We start from the raw sequence: 20,026 nt of genomic DNA, 5'->3' as shown, positions 1-20,026 counted from the left end.
GCTCCCCAGAGACTCTGGAGCTGTGGTGCCATTTGTTACATAGACACAAGGTAGGGGAATAATTTTTGTTTTATCCTTTGACCTGGGTGTATGCAAAGTGTGAATGAACTGTACCCTGACAGCTAGTGATGAGCTAGGGATGGGTGTGTGTGTGTATGAATCTTCAGGACCAGGCTGTATTTACATGAACACACCCACTCTGCCCAGGTACCTAGCAGACCGAGCTGTGTAATGTTGCCCAAGTGATCAATTTTGTCTGGTGTTGGGTTACAAATCACTTGAATATTGAATGCAGGGGTCATGGGATGTTGTTATCCTGATTGTTTGAGTAAAGGGCAGCAGAACTGTGCTGAGCTTGTCCTGACTGAGGGAGGGTCACCCTTAACTCAACTGAACCCACTAAGCAAGGGGCTCAGGTGCCAAATCTATGTGGAGGTGGGTGTTGGTGTCTGTCTGGTAGTGTGGGCTCTGTGTAAGAATTGTAGGGGGCTCTTTGTTCCTGTTTAGAGATAAAGCTCCTTAGCCTCTATGGAGAGTTTTAAGTGACCACTAGAGCTGAAATAACTGATAACTGGGTCTATAGGACAATGTCTCTGGTGAAAGACATGGTGCAGCCTGCACAAGCAGTGAGGCTCCCCTGCTAACAGCTGAAATCACTGAGAGCTCTGCTAAGTCCTGTGACCATAGGACATCCCAGTGGGTGCTATGGAGTGGCTGGAGGAGCAAGTGACATTTTTCCCTGTCCTCCCTTTCCTGGATGGGAGGTGAACTCACGTGAACACATCTATTAATTTGGGGTTCTCCCTGACCAAGGATATCAAGTGTGAGTGGGGTGCATTGGAGAGAGCAGAGAGGGGCACGTTAAAGGAACTTTTGGTTGTTAGACTTAAGACCCTGAGGCAAAAGGACATTCGCCAACGTACTCAGGGGTGGGTGTTTTGATTGTGGTACTATGCTTTCGAATCCTGCGTGTGGCATTTTCCCGAGTCAGTGCCGGGTTACTTTCCTCCATTTTATTAGATGTTTCTTTTCTTACCCCCCACCCCCATGCTTGTGAGAGGGGGAAGTTTTGCCTCTAGAGAAAACTGTGGTGTTGTGTAATTGTCCCAGGTTACTGGGTGGGGACTTGAGCTGGTTCTGTGCTGTATTGTTAAGAGGCACCCCTGGATATTGAACCCGGCCCTTCTTGCTGACAACTCCACCTGGCAGAAGGGTCACACAAGGATGAATATTTTTCCTCAGGTTAAAAATATCAAATGGAAAATTCTTAGAAACAACCCAACAGACCATCCCTGCTTAGTTGGCATCCTTCAGTTCCTGCAGAGGAAGTCTCCATTCTCCCTCAATGACATGGGAGGGGGAGGGGAAAGAGATGGGGGGAGGGGTTGATGGTGAAAGGCAGGAAGTTTGCACAGAAACAAACTTCCCCCAAATAATTTTTTGCTGAAGTTATAAAAAACCCACCTATGGTTACCCTGAATCCAGTGATGTTTTTCACACACCCCCTGGCATCCAGCTGGGTGCCCAAGTGCATCCCAGGTGCAATCTGCAGGGCAATGCTGGGGGGGAGTCAGAAGCACAGGACAGTGATGTGGGATGGGGCTGAAAATGCCCCCAGCCGGGCTGGTGCCAGAGTCCTGGCTGGGCTGGGTCTGTTCTCTGTGGGGCCAGGCTGGCTGGACTCCTGCCCAACAACACCAGGCAGGCTCAGCATGTGGCAGAGGTGTGGGTAGCTCAGGCTGCAGGAGAGGGCAAGAGGCAGGCCCAGAGGCACATAGCGCTGTGATCCGGGTTGGGGCAGAGGCTCAGAGCACCCTGGGGATGAACTGGGCTGGCTCCCTCCGACAATGCGGGCCAGATGGAGGGTAGGCGGGTGCTCCTCCTGTCCATGGAGCCCTGACGTGACCCACGACAGCTTCTCTGCTCTGCTCCACCCTGCCTCCCTGCCATAGAGTCCCAGGGCTGGACACAGCCCCTTCCAGCCAGGCAGCCAGGGATTGCACCAACCCTGCACCCACTGCTGCAGGGCTGCCACCAGCCACAGCCCAGGGCAGCACCTGGGCACAGGTCAGGGATGGTGGGGGGGGGTGCAGGTGAGGGGCTGGCATCCACAGCCATTGGCTCTTAGCCCAGAATGGCAACAACAGCAGCTAATCAGGTGAAGGAAAGCTCTTGAGTGACACTTTAGCACCTGCCCAGGTGTTCCTGGCCCTGGACCTTGCCCACCTCCCAGCCGGCAGCTAGAACCAGCCCAGGGGATGGCTGGGGGAGCAGGACCTACGGGGTGGGGAGCACGGCTGCATGGGACACAAGAGAGTGACACAGGACAGGCTCCAGCCCAGCGCACAGACCGCTGAGCCCCCCCTACACTGCCCTGTTCATCTCCATGGGCGCTGTGCCCTGCAGCCGTGCGCTGAGCCTGCCGGGTCTCAGCCCTGCTCCCAGTGCCCTGCCCCGCCCCGGGGCCCCTGCACTGAGCGTCTCTGCACTGCGACTGCAGCTGGAAGTGGCAGTTCCCTCGAGGCCCCTCAGTGAGGGTAACAGACCCCCCACCGCGCTCAGCCGTGCTGTGTGGGTCCAGGCTGGCCGCTGGGGTCAGGGTAATTCGGGGCGGGGGAGGAGCAGAGGAAACCACACTCACAGCACAGGGCTCCCCAGACAGCTGCATCCCCTTTGGGAAGGACCCAGGTGTCCTCTCCCTCCCTCTTTCCCCCACCTCCTTCAACTTTCCCTTCCCTTGTCCTGCCCAGCTGTTAAATGCGCGCTGCCCTCCATAGCAAGGGAGTTGTCTGCCCCGCCCCCCCCCCCACACCTGACCCTGCTCAGTCTCACCTCTGCCAGACTCAGCGCTGTGTCCCTGTGCCATGCACTGAGCATGTCTGTTCTCAGCTCTCCCCTCCAGTCTCAGCTCTGTGTGTGTGTGCAATGCAGGGCAGTGATCAGACCTGTTTCCAGACCCTCACCCTGGTTTCAGGGCTGGGGGCCAGCGCCCTGCATTCAGCACTGTCAGACGGCCTGTTCTATGCACTTCTCCTCTGGGTCAGCGCCGAGCATGCCAGTTCTCAGTCCCTAACAGTGGCACGGCTCTGCTCTGTCATGCTTTAGTGCAGTCTGAGAAGCGTTCAGTGGGAGCTTGTCCCTGCAGAGCTCCTTGGTCCCCGTTATTTCCCCATGTGGTGCTCTGACTCTCCCCTGACTTGGCCTTTTCCAGCACAGACGTGGGTCATGGGACTCTGGGGAGTGGCCACCTGGAGCCCAAATCAGACAGAAACTACGCTACAGTGGGAGAGGAGCGGCTCCTGAGATGCTTTTGTGGATACAGCTAGTGACACAGGCTGGTCTAGGACAGGGGTCTGCAACCCGCGGCTCCGGAGCCGCATGCGGCTCTTCAGCCTCCTTGTTGTGGCTCCCTTTGGCCTTGACAAAAGAAAAAAAAAAGAAAAAAAAAGAAAAAAAAAGAATAACGGTTATTTATTAATTTAATTTTTATTTATATATTATTTTATTTTTGTTTATTTTGTTGCACAGTTATCTTGGAGTTCGAGGTGATACTTTAACATCGAATTTTTAAAAAGTTTTTATAATTTGTCAGTTAAAATATGCGTCACATCCACGTCTATAGCCCTCACCTTTACCTGCAGGCGGCTTCTTGAGTGTGCGACCCCCGCGGTAAGCTAACCATGAATACATCCCAAAAAAGAAAAATCTCAGAAGAAAATAGAGAGTTTAATTCTGCATGGACAGATTCCTTTGCCTTCACTGCCAATGACGCTGGCTTACCTGTGTGCTTGATATGTGGCGAAAAATTAGCAAACAACAAAAAATTTAACTTTGAAAGACATTTTCAAAACAAGCACTCAGCATTTTCTGAAAAGTACCCAACTGAAGATCGGTGAAAGAGAGCGATTTCGGAACTACTACGGAAAGTTGAGCAGAGCAAACATACTTTCAAGAAGTGGATCAACTCTCCAAACTCAACTACAGCTGCTAGTTTTGTGGCAGCTCATGAGATCGTAAGGAGAGGGAAGCCGTTCACAGATGGAGAATACATGAAAGAATCGTTCATAAAAATATCAGAGCATCTATTCTCTGAATTCAAAAACAAACAGGAAATTATTCAGAAAATTAAAGAAATGCCTCTCTCTGCAAAGACTGTCAAGGACAGGACCATTAAAATGGCAACAAACATCACCAGTAAGCAAATTGATGACATCAATTCAGCTCAAGCATATTCAATTGCCTCTGATGAGTCAAGTGATGTAAACGATATTGACCAGACAGTACTGTTATGCAGATATGTGAACTCTGATGGGCCACAGGAAGAACTGATTGAACTCATACCGCTAAAGGGCCAAACGCGGAGACAGGACATTTGTGAGGCTGTTTTGAGTTGTCTAAAAGCCAAAGGAATAAACACCACTCACCTGGTGTCAGTGTCTACTGATGGTGCACCCAGTATGAGAGGAGCACAGAAGGGCTTTGTGAATTTACTTCAAAAGTCGCCAGATCGAGAGCTGATGACGTTTCACTGCATCTTGCACCAAGAAGCACTGTGTGCTCAAACATTCCCCCCTGAATGTGTGGAAGTGATGAACCTCGTTATTAAGATAGTGAACAAAATAATTGCAAATGGGTTAAACCACCGACAGTTTTGTTCATGGTTAGATGAAGTCGAGAGCGCATATTTGGATCTCCTGCTGCACAACAGAGTTCGGTGGCTATCAAGGGGAGACGTGCTGAAACGCTTCGCTGCTTGTCTGGAGCATGTTAAAACCTTCTTGGAAAGCAAAGGCCTCAGCTATCCCGAACTGGGAGACCTTGATTGGCTGGAAAAGTTTTATTTCATGGTGGATATGACAAGTCACTTAAACACGCTGAATAAAAATCTCCAGGGAAAGGGAAGCACGGCCCTGCAGTTGCTGGAGGATGTTCTGGCGTTTGAGCGCAAGATGACAGTGTTTGCCAGAGATGTACAGAGAGGTACGCTCTCTCACTTCCCCTCCCTGAGAGAGTTCAAAGAAGAGAACAATCACATAAATTGTGATTATTTACACCGTGCAATTATGGCAATGCAAGCTGCATTTGGAGAAAGATTCAGCGAGTTCAGAAAGGAAAAAAACACTCTGTCCTTCACTGTCACACCGCTGGACATCGACCCATCCATGCTGAACATATCCACATTCACAGGGATAAGTCAGCCCGATCTTGAAATTGAACTGGCCGACATAGCGGATAAAGACTTATGGGTATCCAAGTTCAAAAGCCTGACAGCGGATCTCGAAGAAGTCGCCGGTCAGAAGGCCACTCTCGCTAAAGAGCACAAATGGAATGATATTGAAAACCTCCCCAAACCCGACAAACTTGTTTTTGAAACATGGAGTGCCATTCCCAACACGTATATGAACATGAAAAAGTATGCATTTGGAGTCCTGTCCATCTTTGGCTCAACATACTTATGCGAGCAAGTTTTCTCGAGCATGAACTTCATAAAGTCCAAATATCACTCCCGCCTCACAAATGAGAGCCTACAGTCCTGTGTGAAGATCAAAGTTACATCTTGCAGCCCCGATATAGGGAAGATCAGCATCGAGCTTCAGAAACAGAAGTCACATTAAACAGGTGAGAACACTAGCATTTAATAGGCTATTATTATTCAGAAAAAAACATTTATTTCAGACCCGGAGCTGATGTAGTTTTTTATTGTATGTTCAGGTGCTTTGGTTGATTGCTGGCCGAGAAAGAAACCCGAAGAGGATGAGAGCACACTGAAATGGACTTGTCAAAAAACGTTCCTAATTTTATGTTTACTTTTTAAAAACTGCTAAGCTGCAACTATATATTTTTTTATATTAAAGTGGGCTATGTTTTATTTTAATTTTACACAAATACGGGAAGGACTCAAAAAGGCCTGCATAGTTCAGTGTTTAATTTATTTCAAAGTAGGCCTACACATGCACACTGCACTTCTGTTTGTTGTATTCTGTTGTTGTAACAGGTAAAATTAAAAAAAGATTAAAACTTTTAAAAGTTTATAAGCAGTGTTATGTTTTGCGGCTCCAGACTATTTTTCTTTAGTGGAGGAGGGGGCAAAATGGCTCTTTTGATAGGAAAGGTTGGCGACTCCTGGTCTAGGAAGTGAACACAATGTTGCAGCTGTTGAACCGCTGTGAATGGAAACATTGTTGCAGCGCCTGGTATAAACTAGCCTAGAGGTTGTCAAACTGTGGGACGTGCGTTCATTTCCATGAGGTTTCTGAGGCTCTTCTGCAGGGCTGTGCAGCTCAAAAAGCGTGTCTCCTCCCCAACAGAAATTGCCCCAATAGAAGCTATGACCTCCCCTGCCTGGTCTCTAACATCCTGGGACCAACACGGCTCTAACAACAACCCTGGCACTCTTGACATTCTGGAAGGGCCCGAGCGTCATTGGCAAACCTTAACTCCATGTTAACAAAGGTTTTTTGCCTTTCAGTTTATTATAGTCCACAAACAAGCAGGAAGAAGTATCAGAGGGGTAGCTGTGTTAGTCTGGATCTGTAAAAGCGGCAAAGAGTCCTGTGGCACCTTATCGACTATAGTATTGGAGTATGAGCTTTTGTGGGTGAATACGCACTTTGTCAGATGCATGTAGTGGAAATTTCCAGAGGCAGGTAGGTAATAATTGGAGATATACCAATCTCCTAGAACTGGAAGGGACCTTGGAAGGTCATTGAGTCCAGCCCCCTGCCTTCACTAGCAGGACCAATTTTTGCTCCAGATCCCTCAGTGGCCTCCTTAAGGATTGAACTCAGAACTCTGGGTTTAAGTAGGCTAATGCCCAAACCACTGAGCTATCCCTCTCCTACCCAAAGGGACATTTGTTACGTAGAAACAAGGTAGCCTAAGAATCAGGCTAGAGATAACGAGGTTAGTTCAATCAGGGAGGACGAGGCCCTAGTCTGCGAATGGCTAGCCAACTACAAAAGCAGTTTCTCCTCCCTTGGTGTTCACACCTCAACTGCTAGAAGAGGGCCATCTAGACTGAACACTGAGGGCTTGGCTACACTTACAAATTTGCAGCGCTGCAGCAGGGTGTGAAAACACACCCTCTGCAGCACTGGCGCTACAAAGCGCCAGTGTAGTCAAAGCCCCAGCGCTGGGAGCCGCGCTCCCAGCGCTGTCCGTTATTCCCCACAGGGAAGTGGAGTACGGACAGCGCTGGGAGAGTTTTCTCCCAGCGCTGGTGCTTTGACTACACTTAGCGCTTCAAAGCGCTGCCGCGGCAGCGCTGCCGCGGCAGCGCTTTGAAATGCAAGTGTAGCCAAAGCCTGAGTCCCATTGGGTCTAGATGATACCATCAGAGATGCTTAGTTTTGCAGTTCTCAAACTGTGGATTTGTGTCTCCAGAGATAACAAGCTTGTTAACAGCAAAAATGTTTTAAAATAATATAGAGAGGTGAGAAATAACAGACCTCAATCCTATTGTCCCTCTGCAAATTTGTGTGCACAGAGTCAATCCCTTACCTCTCTCTAAAAGTGCAAAGTTTCAAAAAATTAAATAAATAGAAGATTGTTGGGGGCGGAATAGATCTGGAGAAGGAGAAGTCTGGAAATAAATGTGAGACGGGAGGGACAGACAGTAGAAATAAAAATGAAACTGTTTGAGCAGCATATTCCAGAAGTCTTGAGGTCTTTCTGAGTGTAGCCTTCATTGATTTGAGATCTACCATGCCATACCATTATAACGGAAGCAGACCGTAAAAGAGACCCAGTTTGGGAATATTTTAATGAAGTTCCTCTACTTGTGGGTAAGACAGGCATGCATGCAAAATGCAAATAGTGCAACAAAGAAACACAAGGCCTGGTGGCCCGAATGAAACAACATCATGAGAAGTCCTCCTTCTCAGGAGGAAGCTGTGTTGAAGATGATGAAAGGAACATGACTGAACATGCAGGATCTTCAGGTTGGTAAACTTTTTTATTTCATACTCCGTTCTTGAGGACTGCCTGTCTTCCTTCTGGACTATTCTTGAATTCTCATATTTGAGGAAAAAATATAGTTGTTACCCTATAGTGTTATCATTTTTGTTTCAGTTGTGATAAAAAATAAATAGCTGAAATAGGCAGATCTTCCTTTTACAATTTCACCTTTAAAGTAGTACTGAGTGTCAGTGAATGCAATGAGTAATACTAAATAAGCAGTATGGTAATAATAATTAAATAACTGCATTGACTTGTATTGTTTAGGAGAATCCATCCTCAACATACAGGATTCTGAAGACCATCCACCTTCAAGATCACCATCATTTTCTATTGTTTCAGAAAAAACAACAAAGAGTCTTGTGGCACCTTAGAGACGGACAAATTTATTAGAACATAAACTTTTGTGGGCTTTAGCCCACTTCTTCAGATGTGGGAGTTTAAACTGGAGTTTGGCAGGTGAACAAATATATACTTACAAAGATGGGTGTGAAGCATTATTATGCAGAGGACCAGTGTTAAAGAGTCCAAGACAATTAGGGTGGAGGTGGCCCATTACTAGCTGTAATGAGAAGTTGTGAATACCATAAGTGCGAGAATGTTTTTTGTAGTGAGCCAGCCATTCCCAATCTTTGTTCAAGCCAAGTGTGAGACAATCAAACTTGCAAATGTATTGTAGCTCATCTGTTTCATGCAGGAGTCTGTTTTTGAAGTTTTTTTCAAGTATGGCAACGTTCAGATTTGACATGGAGTGTCCTGGGAGATTAAAATGTTCTCCCACTGGTTTTTGAATGTTCCCATTCCTATGTCTGATTTGTGTTCATTTATTCTTTTGCATATAGACTGTCCAGGTTGGCCAATGTACAGTTTCAGAGTTATCTGCCAATGATACTGCTTCAGTCACATCATGTATGTCACATAGCCACAGTATACCACCTATAGCAAAAAGAAAAAAAAACCCTCCATCATCCAGAAACAACCATAGAAATGTTTGTGATAAAAACTAGCAGATTAAAGAGAGGTAATTGATGAAAAAATTGCCCAGTTTGTTTATGCAACAAACTCTTCTTTCCGTATGATTGAGAACCCACACTTCTTTAATATGGTTCAGTCATTAAGACCAGGATACAGTCCACCCAACAGAGCAGATGTCACAGACAAATTGCTGGATAAAGTGTATGAAAGAGAAATTAAGCATTGTGCAAAAAGTCTAGAGGGTAAAATTGTTAACCTGAGTCTTGATGAGTGGAGCAATGTCCACAATGATCCTGCTGTATGTGCTTGTGTGACAACAGAAGAAGGGAATGTCTTCCTTACAGAAACAACTGATACATCAGGAATAATGTATATGGAAGGATAAACAATATTGCATCTGAGACTAAGGTTTACGATTTCAAAAGGGCTAACTTTACTAAATTAAGGCGACTAGTTAGGGAAGTGGATTGGACTAACATATTTAGGGATCTAAAGGCGGAAGACGCTTGGGATTATTTCAGGTTGAAGTTGCAGGAGCTGTCAGAGGCCTGTATCCCGAGAAAGGGAAAATGGTCCTTAGGTAGCAGTTTTAGACAGAGCTGGATGAGCAAGCGTCTCAGAGGGGTGATAAAGAAAAAACAGAAAGCGTACAAGGAGTGGAAGATGGGAGGGATCAGCAAAGAAACCTACCTTATTGAGGTCAGAGGGTGTAGGGATGCAGTGAGAAAGGCCAAAAGCCGGGTAGAGATGGACCTTGCGAAGGGAATTAAAACCAATAGTAAAAGGTTTTTTAGCCATATAAATAGGAAGAAAACCAAGAAAGAAGAAGTGGGACCGCTTAAAACTGTAAACGGAGTGGAGATTAAGGATAAGCTAGGCATGGCACAATATCTAAACGAATATTTTGCCTCGGTCTTTAATGAGGCTAATGAAGGGCTTAGGAATAGTGGCAGAGTGACTGATGGGAATGAAGGTGCGGGGTTGGAAATTACAGTATCCGAGGTAGAAGCCAAACTTGAACAGCTTAACGGTAGTAAATCAGGCGGCCCGGATAATCTTCATCCTAGAATATTAAAGGAATTGGCGAGTGAAATTGCAAGCCCATTAGCGATAATTTTTAACAAATCTCTAAACTCGGGGGTTGTACCGTTTGACTGGAGATTAGCTAATATAGTTCCTATTTTCAAGAAGGGGAAAAAAAGTGACCCGGGTAACTACAGGCCTGTTAGTTTAACATCTGTAGTATGTAAAGTCATGGAAAAAATATTAAAGGAGAGAGTAGTTACGGACCTTGAAGTCAATGGCAATTGGGACAAATTACAACATGGTTTTACGAAAGGTAGATCGTGCCAAACCAACCTGATCTCCTTCTTTGAGAAAGTAACAAATATTTTAGACAAGGGAAATGCGGTGAATCTAATATATCTTGATTTCAGTAAGGCGTTTGATACGGTACCGCATGAAGAATTACTGGTTAAATTGGAAAAGATGGGGATCAAAATGAAAATCCAGAGGTGGATAAGGAACTGGTTAAAGGGGAGACTGCAGCGGGTCGTATTGAAAGGTGATCTGTCGGGTTGGAGGGAGGTTACCAGTGGAGTTCCTCAAGGTTCGGTTTTGGGTCCGATCTTATTCAATCTATTTATCACTGACCTCGGAACCAAAAGTAGGAGTGGGCTGATAAAGTTTGCGGATGACACGAAGTTGGGAGGTATTGCCAATTCGGAGAAGGATCGGGATATCCTCCAGGGAGATTTGGATGACCTTGTAAACTGCAGTATTAGTAATAGGGTGAAATTCAGTAGTGAGAAGTGTAAGGTTATGCATTTAGGGATGACTAACAGGAATTTTAGTTATAAGCTGGGGACGCACCAGTTGGAAGTAACGGAAGAGGAGAAGGACCTCGGAGTCCTGGTTGATCGCAGGATGACTATGAGTCGGCAATGTGATATGGCCGTTAAAAAAGCTAATGCGGTTTTGGGATGCATTAGGCGAGGTATTTCTAGTAGAGATAAGGAGGTGCTAGTCCCGTTATACAAGGCGTTGGTGAGACCTCATTTGGAGTACTGTGTGCAGTTTTGGTCTCCCATGTTTAAGAAGGATGAATTCAAACTGGAACGGGTACAAAGAAGGGCCACTAGAATGATCCGAGGAATGGAAAGCCTGTCGTATGAAAGGAGACTTGAGGAGCTCGGTTTGTTTTCCTTAACCAAAAGAAGGTTGAGAGGAGATATGATTGCTCTCTTTAAATATATCAGAGGGATAAATACCAGGGAGGGAGAAGAATTATTTCAGCTCAGTACTAATGTGGACACGAGAACAAATGGATATAAATTGGCAGTCGGGAAGTTTAGGCTTGAAATTAGACGAAGGTTTCTAACCATCAGGGGAGTGAAATTTTGGAACAGCCTACCGAGGGAAACAGTGGGGGCGAAGGACCTCTCTGGCTTTAAGATTAAGCTTGATAAGTTTATGGAGGGAATGGTTTGATAGGAGAACGTGATTTAGTCAATAGGTCAATAACGTGCAACCACTGGTAATTAGTACCGAGGGTCAATGTTGGGATATTGAAAGTCTTTTTCCTGAGTGTCTGGCTGGAGAGTCTTGCCCACATGCTCAGGGTTCAGCTGATCGCCATATTTGGGGTCGGGAAGGAATTTTCCTCCAGGGTAGATTGGCGGTGGCCCTGGAGGTTTTTCACCTTCCTCCGCAACATGGGGCAGGGGTCGCTTGCTGGAGGATTATCTGCTACTTGAAGTCTTTAAATCTGGATTTGGGGACTTCAACAGCTGAGTCAAGGGAGAGAATTATTTCAGGAGTGGGTGGGTCAGCTTTTGTGGCTTGCATCTTGCGGGAGGTGAGACTAGATGATCATAATGGTCCCTTCTGATCTTTAGTTCTATGATTCTATGATTCTATGAAATGTACACACAGCAGAATACTTACAAGAAGTAGCAATAAAAGCTATAACAAACTGTGAAAAAAAATTCAAATGTCTAGTATGCAGCTTGGTCACAGACAATGCTGCAAGTGTATCCAAGATGAGAAGAAATTTAGAAGAGAGTCTCAAGCTAATAACATATGTTTGCAGTGCTCATTTGATGCACCTTCTAGCCAAAGACTTCAGTGTTCCAGAAATATTTTTTCTTAAATTGCAAAACACTTCCATGACAACCACTTTGCAGCAGCTGCTCTGAAAAAAATGGAAGGAACCAAGCTAACACTCCCACAAGATGTGTGATGGAACTCAGTAGTGGACTGTTTTGAGCACTATATCAAGAACTGGCCTCATCTGATGACAGTGTGTGAACAAAATCGTGAAAAAATAGATGGCACCGGCACAGCCAAAGTTCTCAACATTGGGCTTAAGCGAAATGTTGAACACATGCTGAGTACCCCAAAGCCTATTTCTGTAGCCTTGAACAAAATGCAGGGAAATAGCTGTTTTATTGTGGATGCTGTTGAAATTTGGAAGGAACTGAGTGAGATCTTAAAAAGAGAAATATGCAATGACAGAGTTAAATTACAAGCATTAAAAAATGAATGGGACAAGCACTTTCTCTAGCTCATTTTCTTGCAAATATTCTCAATACTTGGTACCAGGGTCAAACCTTAACTGCTGAAGAAGAGGAGCTGGCTATGACATGGATATCCAGCAATCATCCTTCCATAATGCCAACTATAATAAACTTCAGAGCTAAGGGTGAACCATTCAAGAAATATATATTTGCTGATGATGTTTTAAAGAAAGTCACACCAGTGAACTGGTGGAAATCACTTAAGCACTTGGATTCAGAGACTGTTGAAGGGATAATCTCACTTTTAACAGCAGTAGCTTCTTCTGCCAGTGTAGAAAGAATATTTTCTTCCTTTGGACTAATTCATTCCAAACTGAGAAATCGTTTGGGACTTGAAAAAGCAGGAAAGCTTGTTTTTCTTTCCCAGATTACGAACAAACAGGAAAATGAAGGTGAAGACGACTGAGTTAACTGCAGAAGCCGATATTTTAAGTTTCTCATGTTGACCTGGCTGACATAGTCAATTTAATTTTTGTCTTGTTTTTTAAATATTTAATTTAACTATTTTAGTTAAAAATAATTTTAACAAAACAAACCTGATTTAAAAAAACCTGAATATTTAACTAAATTAAAAAATTCATATGCTTGTTTTGTACAATATTCTATGCTTGTTGTTGAAGAAAAAATCCAGAATACATAACGTTGTTGTTTTAGTGAAATAAAACAATTTAAATGTCTGTCTGGTGATGTTCTCCTCCTAATACAGTATGGCAAGAAAATCCTCCAAATATTAATGATTAACCTCTTGAATTGGAGATTGTTTCACCTCCCAATGACTTCATAAATATCTGCTTCAGTTACCTTTGGTAAATGAAATAACCAAACAATCATTGGTTTTCTGATATAGCTTTAAAACTAATCTGAGAAGTTTTCAAAATAAATCACTGTTTAAAAATGTATAGTGTGTACCTTCTAAAAATGAAACCTACATCTGTCTCTAAGTTGTGAAGAACATGTATTAAGGTTATAACAACGAACACAAATGCACTTTTATGCAGAAAACCAGGATTAAATGGAGTCTTCCTGACTAGTGATTTAAATCATGATTTAAATGAAATCCACTCTGTTTGATAAAGTATTTTTCTCTTCCCTATCCTGTTGTGCAGATCAAGTTACAGTGAAGATGAAAGTTCTTTTATTCTGTCCTAGCTTCGCAGTGAGCGCCTCTCTGCCTGGTTTGATCATTTTCTTCATTACTTTTCACATTCACAAGCTGGAATCAGGTAGGAATCTCACTGTTCCTGCTGCTGCTTGTAGGATTTGTTTCATTGCAGTGATTTGTAAATTGTGCCTGTTCTATTCCTTTGTACAAAACTGAAAAAGACAAAACAAAAAACCCTACAAAAAATCCCAGAACGGATCAATATCAGTAAAGAATAAGTCTCCACTTCCTCCCCACCCCTTCACAAGGAGTAATTCTCAACCCGCTGCACATGTTGCAACTCAGTGTCTCTATATATCTAGGTACTTGTATGGCTTTCATTACCATAGTGTCTGAGTTCCCTACATTATATGCTTACATCCTCTTTGACCCACTCCTGTGTCAAACACCGAGGCAGCCTGAGCTGTAGCTGAAGGGATTTGGGCTCAGTGAGGCCAAGGCAAGAAGTGAGTCCCAGAGTTGAAGACCTTTTACTGAAAATGTCCTGGCAGAGGCCCAGGCCCACTAAAAACAGTAGGAGAGGGACAGAGGAGGAAAACTCGAGAACCTCAGCTCTTCTCAGAGAAAATTGTGTCATACGCGGTGAAAGATGGTGGTCTCCAAAGAAGCTGGGTTCCAAAACACTAGGGTGAAATCCTACGGGTTCTCTGATGACTTCAGTGGAGTCAGGTTTTCGTCTTTTCATCAGTCACATATTAAAACCAACACCCAGAATCACATCAGAAATATAGTGAAGGCCGGAACAGATCATAGAGCTCAGGTATACCGTGTATATCCTCAGTTCAACCCTGCCCATTCACAGGGCACTGAAATGGCACTATGGCATATCAAATTAATATAAGGGGAGTTCTCAGTGACACCCATACCTGAGCTGGCCTGTCACTTTCTACTATAAATGCCTTTTTCAGTTGCTTGTAACTTTGCCAAATTTCAAATATTTGGGTTGAAAATTTGCATGCCAGGCTGAATTTTTGGAAAGTTTGAACCTACTGACCTTTCCGTTTATAGCATGTTTTTCCCCCTCTGAGCTTGTTCTCTTTTTGCTTTGGTGTATTTCACAGCCCAATTCAGCGTGACCGGTCCTGATCACCCTGTCACTGTCCGGATAGGTGAGGCCACTGTGTTACCCTGTCACCTGTCCCCCAGGATGAGTGCTGAGAACATGGAAGTGAGATGGTTCCGATCTAAGTTCACTTCAGTTGTTCACCAGTATTATGAAGGAAAGGATCAGTATGGAGAGCAGATGCCAGACTATCATGGAAGGACAGAGCTTTTGAAAGCTGGCATCACAGATGGGAATGTTTCCTTGCGGATTCTTAACATCAGTCGCTCAGATGAAGGACAATACCACTGTTTTGTTCAAGATAATATTTTTTATGAAGAAGCCCTATTGGAACTGAAGGTAGCAGGTCAGCAGCTCTTGTCTGTATTATCTTATTATGGTCTGCAGGTTTTATTCTTTCCTACTGCAACAACTGTGACTAGCAACTTGTGAATTATTTTAGAGTAACACACTGTGTTACAACCACATTCATATACTTTCCAAAATATGCAGACAACTTTCCCAACATTTTGTTAAAGACATTTTCAGAATGGTCAAGAGACTTCCTTGCCCAAAATAAATTTGTGATTGACTCCAAAAGGGGCCCTTTCTTAGGAGGGAAAGGACTTCTGAACCAATAGTTTTCCAATTTCTCTGCACTCATTTTGTGGATGTGTGGCCAAGGTGGAACTGCCCGATTTATACGCTCTTCTGATGTGGTCACTACTGGTTGTTATTTAGGGGTGCAGTGAAAATCAGTTGCAGCTTTCTGATTGGCTGAGGCCATATAATGGTGGTGGTGCTGAAGTTGTGTATTTACCACTTCTAGATACAGCTGAGCATTGGTCCCCTGCTGCTCTGACACTGTAACTGTAGAGTTATTTAGTTATTTATTTAAACAAAGGGGAGGAAAAATCTGTGCAATGCATTGACCCATAAGAGGTTTTTAAATTTAAATGAAGTGGTTGGATTTCAACACTCAGTTGGTCTTGTGTTGAGAGGACAACATCTCTCATTGAGTCAGTGAAATTATTTTAAATACTTGTTCACATGTTTTCCTGGGTCCATGAATATTGGGAATTCAGAGATTTGGGTATTCATTTGTCCCATCTACATGAGTAAGCCCTGACCTACACTATGGGGTTAGGTTGAATTTAGCTGCGTTAGGTCGATTTAAAAATCACTGTCTCCACACAATCAACCCCGTTCTGTCAACCTAAAGAGCTCATAAAATTGACTTCTGTACTTCTCCCTGACGAGGGTAGTAGTGCTAAAATTGACCTTGCTGGGTCGAATTTGGGGTAGTGCGGACGCAAATCGGCGGTATTGGCCTCCAGGAGCTATCCACGAGTGCTCCATTGTGACCGCTCTGGACAGCACTTTGAACTCCGATTCACTAGCCAGGTACACAGGAAAAGCCACAGGAACTTTTAAATTTCATTTCCTATTTGGTCAGCGTGGCGAACTGAACTCAGCAGCACTCACCAGCACAGGTGCCCATGCAGTCCTCCCAGAATCGTAGAGTGTAGAATGTTGACCCAAAACTCATCCACGCCTCACTCTTTTTCTGCCCACTTCCCACCCAGCTGTGCAGTTATTCCTTCCTCAGTTCCAGTGGACTTTGGGAATTAATAAATGTTTTTTTCCCTCCTCTGATCAGTAAATATTTTGTACAGAGTTGGGTCCCCATAAAGATCGTGTGAGATTTTTATTAGGGGAGCAGTTGGCTGTGACTTCATTTACTGTTAAAAAGAAATTGGGATGAGACAAAGCCTGGCAAATTTCTCCCCAATAGGCAATATTAGAACGATAGGGGTCTAAATAGACATGAGCTCTGCGCCTGAACCTGAGTTCTGAGAATAGTGAGAAACAACAAGTCAGAGATGGAGGAGGGAAAACCTTTTCCCCCGCCTGGTGCTGAGAACATGAAACGCATCCAAGGCTCATGAATTGTATAATCACTGTGAAACTTTCATGAAATGCAGACAACTGTATAACCAAGGGGACAATGCTTCTAATAAATCTTTATTTCTGTTTAGTTTTAACAGAATGGGATATAGAAATCTGTAAATGTCGTGCTCTTTCCTCCAACAAGCAAAACTTTTGTACAAGTTTGTCTCCTCATATGCTATTTATGTGCTTTTTTTGGATGACATTTTTTAACCAGAAAAAGATGAAAATTCTGATGCTGCACCACTAACATCAGTTAGAACAGGGGTCCTCAATGCGGTGCCCGTGGGTGCCATGGCACCCACGGGGGCATCTAAAGGCACCTGCGTCCTGGCCAGCGGTGGAGCATCCGCCAGAATGCCGCCAAATTTCTGCGGCGTTTCGGCGGCAACGCCTCTCGATGACGTCACTTGTTGGCAGCAAGCGACGTCATCGAGAGGCATTGCCGCCAAAATGCTGCAGAAATTCGGCGATATTTTGGCGGGTGCTCCACCGCCGCCACGGTCCTTCATCTGGCGCCCACCAGACGAAAAGGTTGGGAAACACTGAGTTAGAACTTCACCATTGACTTCAATGAGTGTAGGAACAAGCACTGAATGCACAAGTCATATCGCTAAAACAATAATTCTGATAATTTGAGGGCCAGAAATTCCAGTCTGCAGCCCCAGAGCTCCCAGTAAAGCCAATGGGAATGTGAGAGATATAAGGAAGCAAGGTTGGGCTCTACTGGATAGATTTTGTAAAAGTATTTTTGGTCAGCTAATGCCCACTGGAATCAGTGGGAGTTAGGCTCCTAAACGTCTTGAAATATTGGGCCCTAATTCCATAAGGAATTCAAAACTTTCAGAATCGTAAATCCTTGAAAATAGTCAGTTACTGTTGGACACTTAAGTCTAGTGTGGCCACATGGTTAGTAAAACATGAATGAAATGTTAGTTCTCTAGAGGCCAGGGATTCATATCATGAAAATACTGTCTCCTTTAAAACTGCATTAACTGAAAATATTCTTAAATAACTTGTATTTACATCTGTTTGTTTTATTTCCTTTCTTTAGGGAAATATCTTGGAGAAATCAGTAAGTTCAATTTTTTTCCACATAGAACCTTTTCCATTAAGTTGTTTGCTGTTTTATTATTGATGATGATAAGGATGAAAGAGATATCAACTTGCAAATCATATGAAATATAATAATAAGGTGATCATGTATTGATAATAATTCAGTATGTGGGTAACGGGAAATCATAAATAAACCATTATTTGAAATGTATCTTCTCGGTAGTTGAAATTCACCAAATGCTGAAGGCAATATGAAGTGGGAAACGAGGAAGACTCTGTGCCCCAAATGTCCTTTCCCCTCATCCTGACAAGTAAATATTTTGGTCAAAATTGGATGATCCTACAGAGCACATGTAATTTTATTTTGGGAGCCGCTATTTCATTTAATTTTAAAAATAAATCAGGTTGAGACTGAGCCTAGTGAATTTAATCTCACCAGCAGCAAAGGGAAGGAAAGGTTACTAAGGTTCCCCTTTGCTTTAGGGGATAAGTGATCTGCGTCAGCCCTTTACCAGTACAGACTACCCCTTCCTCTCCACCCTCACAACCCACTGGTACAGTTCTTCCCTCATTCGTCCCAATCGTAAATATTTTGTACAAAGTTGGATCATCATTAAGATTGTGAGTGATTTATATTACGGGAGCAGTTTCTGATTTTATTTAATGTTAAAAAAGGAATTGGGATGAGACTAAGTTTGATAAATTTCACCCCAGTAGGTAATATGAAAAAGTTAGACACAGTAGAAAATAGTGGTTTGAACAGAAATGAGCTCTCTGCCTAAACTTTAGTACTGACAACAGTGAGAAACGACACATAAGAGATGGAGAAAGGAAAACCTTTTTCTCTTGGTATTGACAAACATTGAAACCCCTCAAAGACCAATGCATTATACAATCACTGTTCAACTTTCACAAAAGTCAGACAACCATATAACTAAGGGAAAAAAGCTCCTAATATTCACTTATGTTTATTTCTGGTTTTTTTTTAGAGGAACAGGTTACAGAAATTGGTAAGTGTCATGCTCTTTCTCCCATAAAACTTTTGTACAAATTCCTCTCACTCATAAAGATTGTTTGTTTGTTTATTTGTTTATTTTTGGGAGGAGTTTTTTTAACAAGAAAAAGATGAAAGCCCTGATGCTGCACCACTACCATCAGTTAGACCTTCCCCATTGACTTCAGCGAGTGCAGGGGTGGCTCTACCTTTTTGGCCGCCCCAAGCAGTCATGTGCGGGAGGCGCCCCGGAGCCGCGGGAGCAGCAGACCTCCCGCGGGCATGACTGCGGAGGGGGCGCTCGTCCCGCGTGGCTCGGCTGGACCTCCCGCGGCTGCGGACGGTTCGCGGGTCCGGCGGCTCCGCTTGAGCTGCCGCAGTCATGCCTGCGGGAGGTCCAGCCGAGCCGCGGATGCGCGCCCCCTCTGCAGTCATGCCTGCGGCAGGTCCAGTCGTCCCGGGGCTCCGGTGGACCTCCCGCACGCATGACTGCGGCAGGTCCGCCGGCCCAGCCTGCCGCCCCCCCCCCCCGGGGCTCGGAGCGGCAGGATGAGCTGGGGCCGCAGCCTTTTGCCGCCCCCTAAATTTTGCCGCCCTAGGCACCAGCTTGTTTTGCTGGTTCCTAGAGCCGCCCCTGAGCGAGTGTAGGATCAAACACTGAATGCACAAGTCACATCAGTAAAACATAATGCTGATAATTTGAGAGCCATAATTTCCACTCTTTGCACCACCAAAATGCCCATTAAGGCCAATGGGAGTATGTGAGATACTAGGAAAGAGGATTGGGTTGCTGTAGCCGCACTGGTCCCGGGATATTAGAGGTACATGGTGGATGGGGTGAGATCTTTTATTGGATCAACTTCTGTTGATGAGACACACTTTAGAGCTACACAGAGCTCTTCAGGTCTGGGAAAGATACTGCAAAATGTCACAGTTAAATACAACGGTGGAACAGATTGTTTAGCAAAAGTAGTTAGCAGAGTCTGGTGCTGCTTCGAATTGGTGGGTCATAAATCTCTGGGGAGTTTGCTTCTGATGATGAACTTGGAGACACACCAACTCAAAGCAGCATAACTTTGTTAGACACTATAGTCATGATTTATGGCTTAATACAATAATCTGTAACCCACAAACCACCTTCTCCCCCTTTTCTGTCCTATAACTGCAGAGGTGTGGATAGGTCACGTCACCTTAAATAGTCCCTTAGCATATGTGTTAACTACTTATGCTAAACAATCTGTTCCACCTTGTATGTAGCCGTGATGCTGGGAGTAACTTTCCAGACCTGAAGATGAGCTCTGTGTAGCTCAAAA

The 20,026-nt window shown here is 44.3% G+C and overlaps 1 protein-coding gene across 1 annotated transcript; it reads left to right on the top strand.

Annotated features, from left to right (window-relative positions):
• Nucleotides 1-8,339: 8,339 nt before the first annotated feature.
• On the top strand, nt 8,340-19,374 carry LOC123346625 (myelin-oligodendrocyte glycoprotein-like). The gene is made up of 6 exons (XM_044984102.1): nt 8,340-8,415; nt 13,616-13,732; nt 14,733-15,080; nt 17,718-17,738; nt 18,709-18,729; nt 19,340-19,374. The coding sequence occupies exons 2-6, from the start codon at nt 13,633-13,635 to the stop codon at nt 19,372-19,374; spliced, it is 525 nt and encodes a 174-aa protein (XP_044840037.1). The 5' UTR covers nt 8,340-8,415; nt 13,616-13,632.
• Nucleotides 19,375-20,026: the final 652 nt, after the last annotated feature.

This window comes from Mauremys mutica, chromosome 12, assembly GCF_020497125.1.
Source record: "Mauremys mutica isolate MM-2020 ecotype Southern chromosome 12, ASM2049712v1, whole genome shotgun sequence".
In the NCBI taxonomy this organism is placed as follows: Eukaryota; Metazoa; Chordata; order Testudines; family Geoemydidae; genus Mauremys; species Mauremys mutica.
This window is presented reverse-complemented; position numbering and strand designations above follow the sequence as displayed.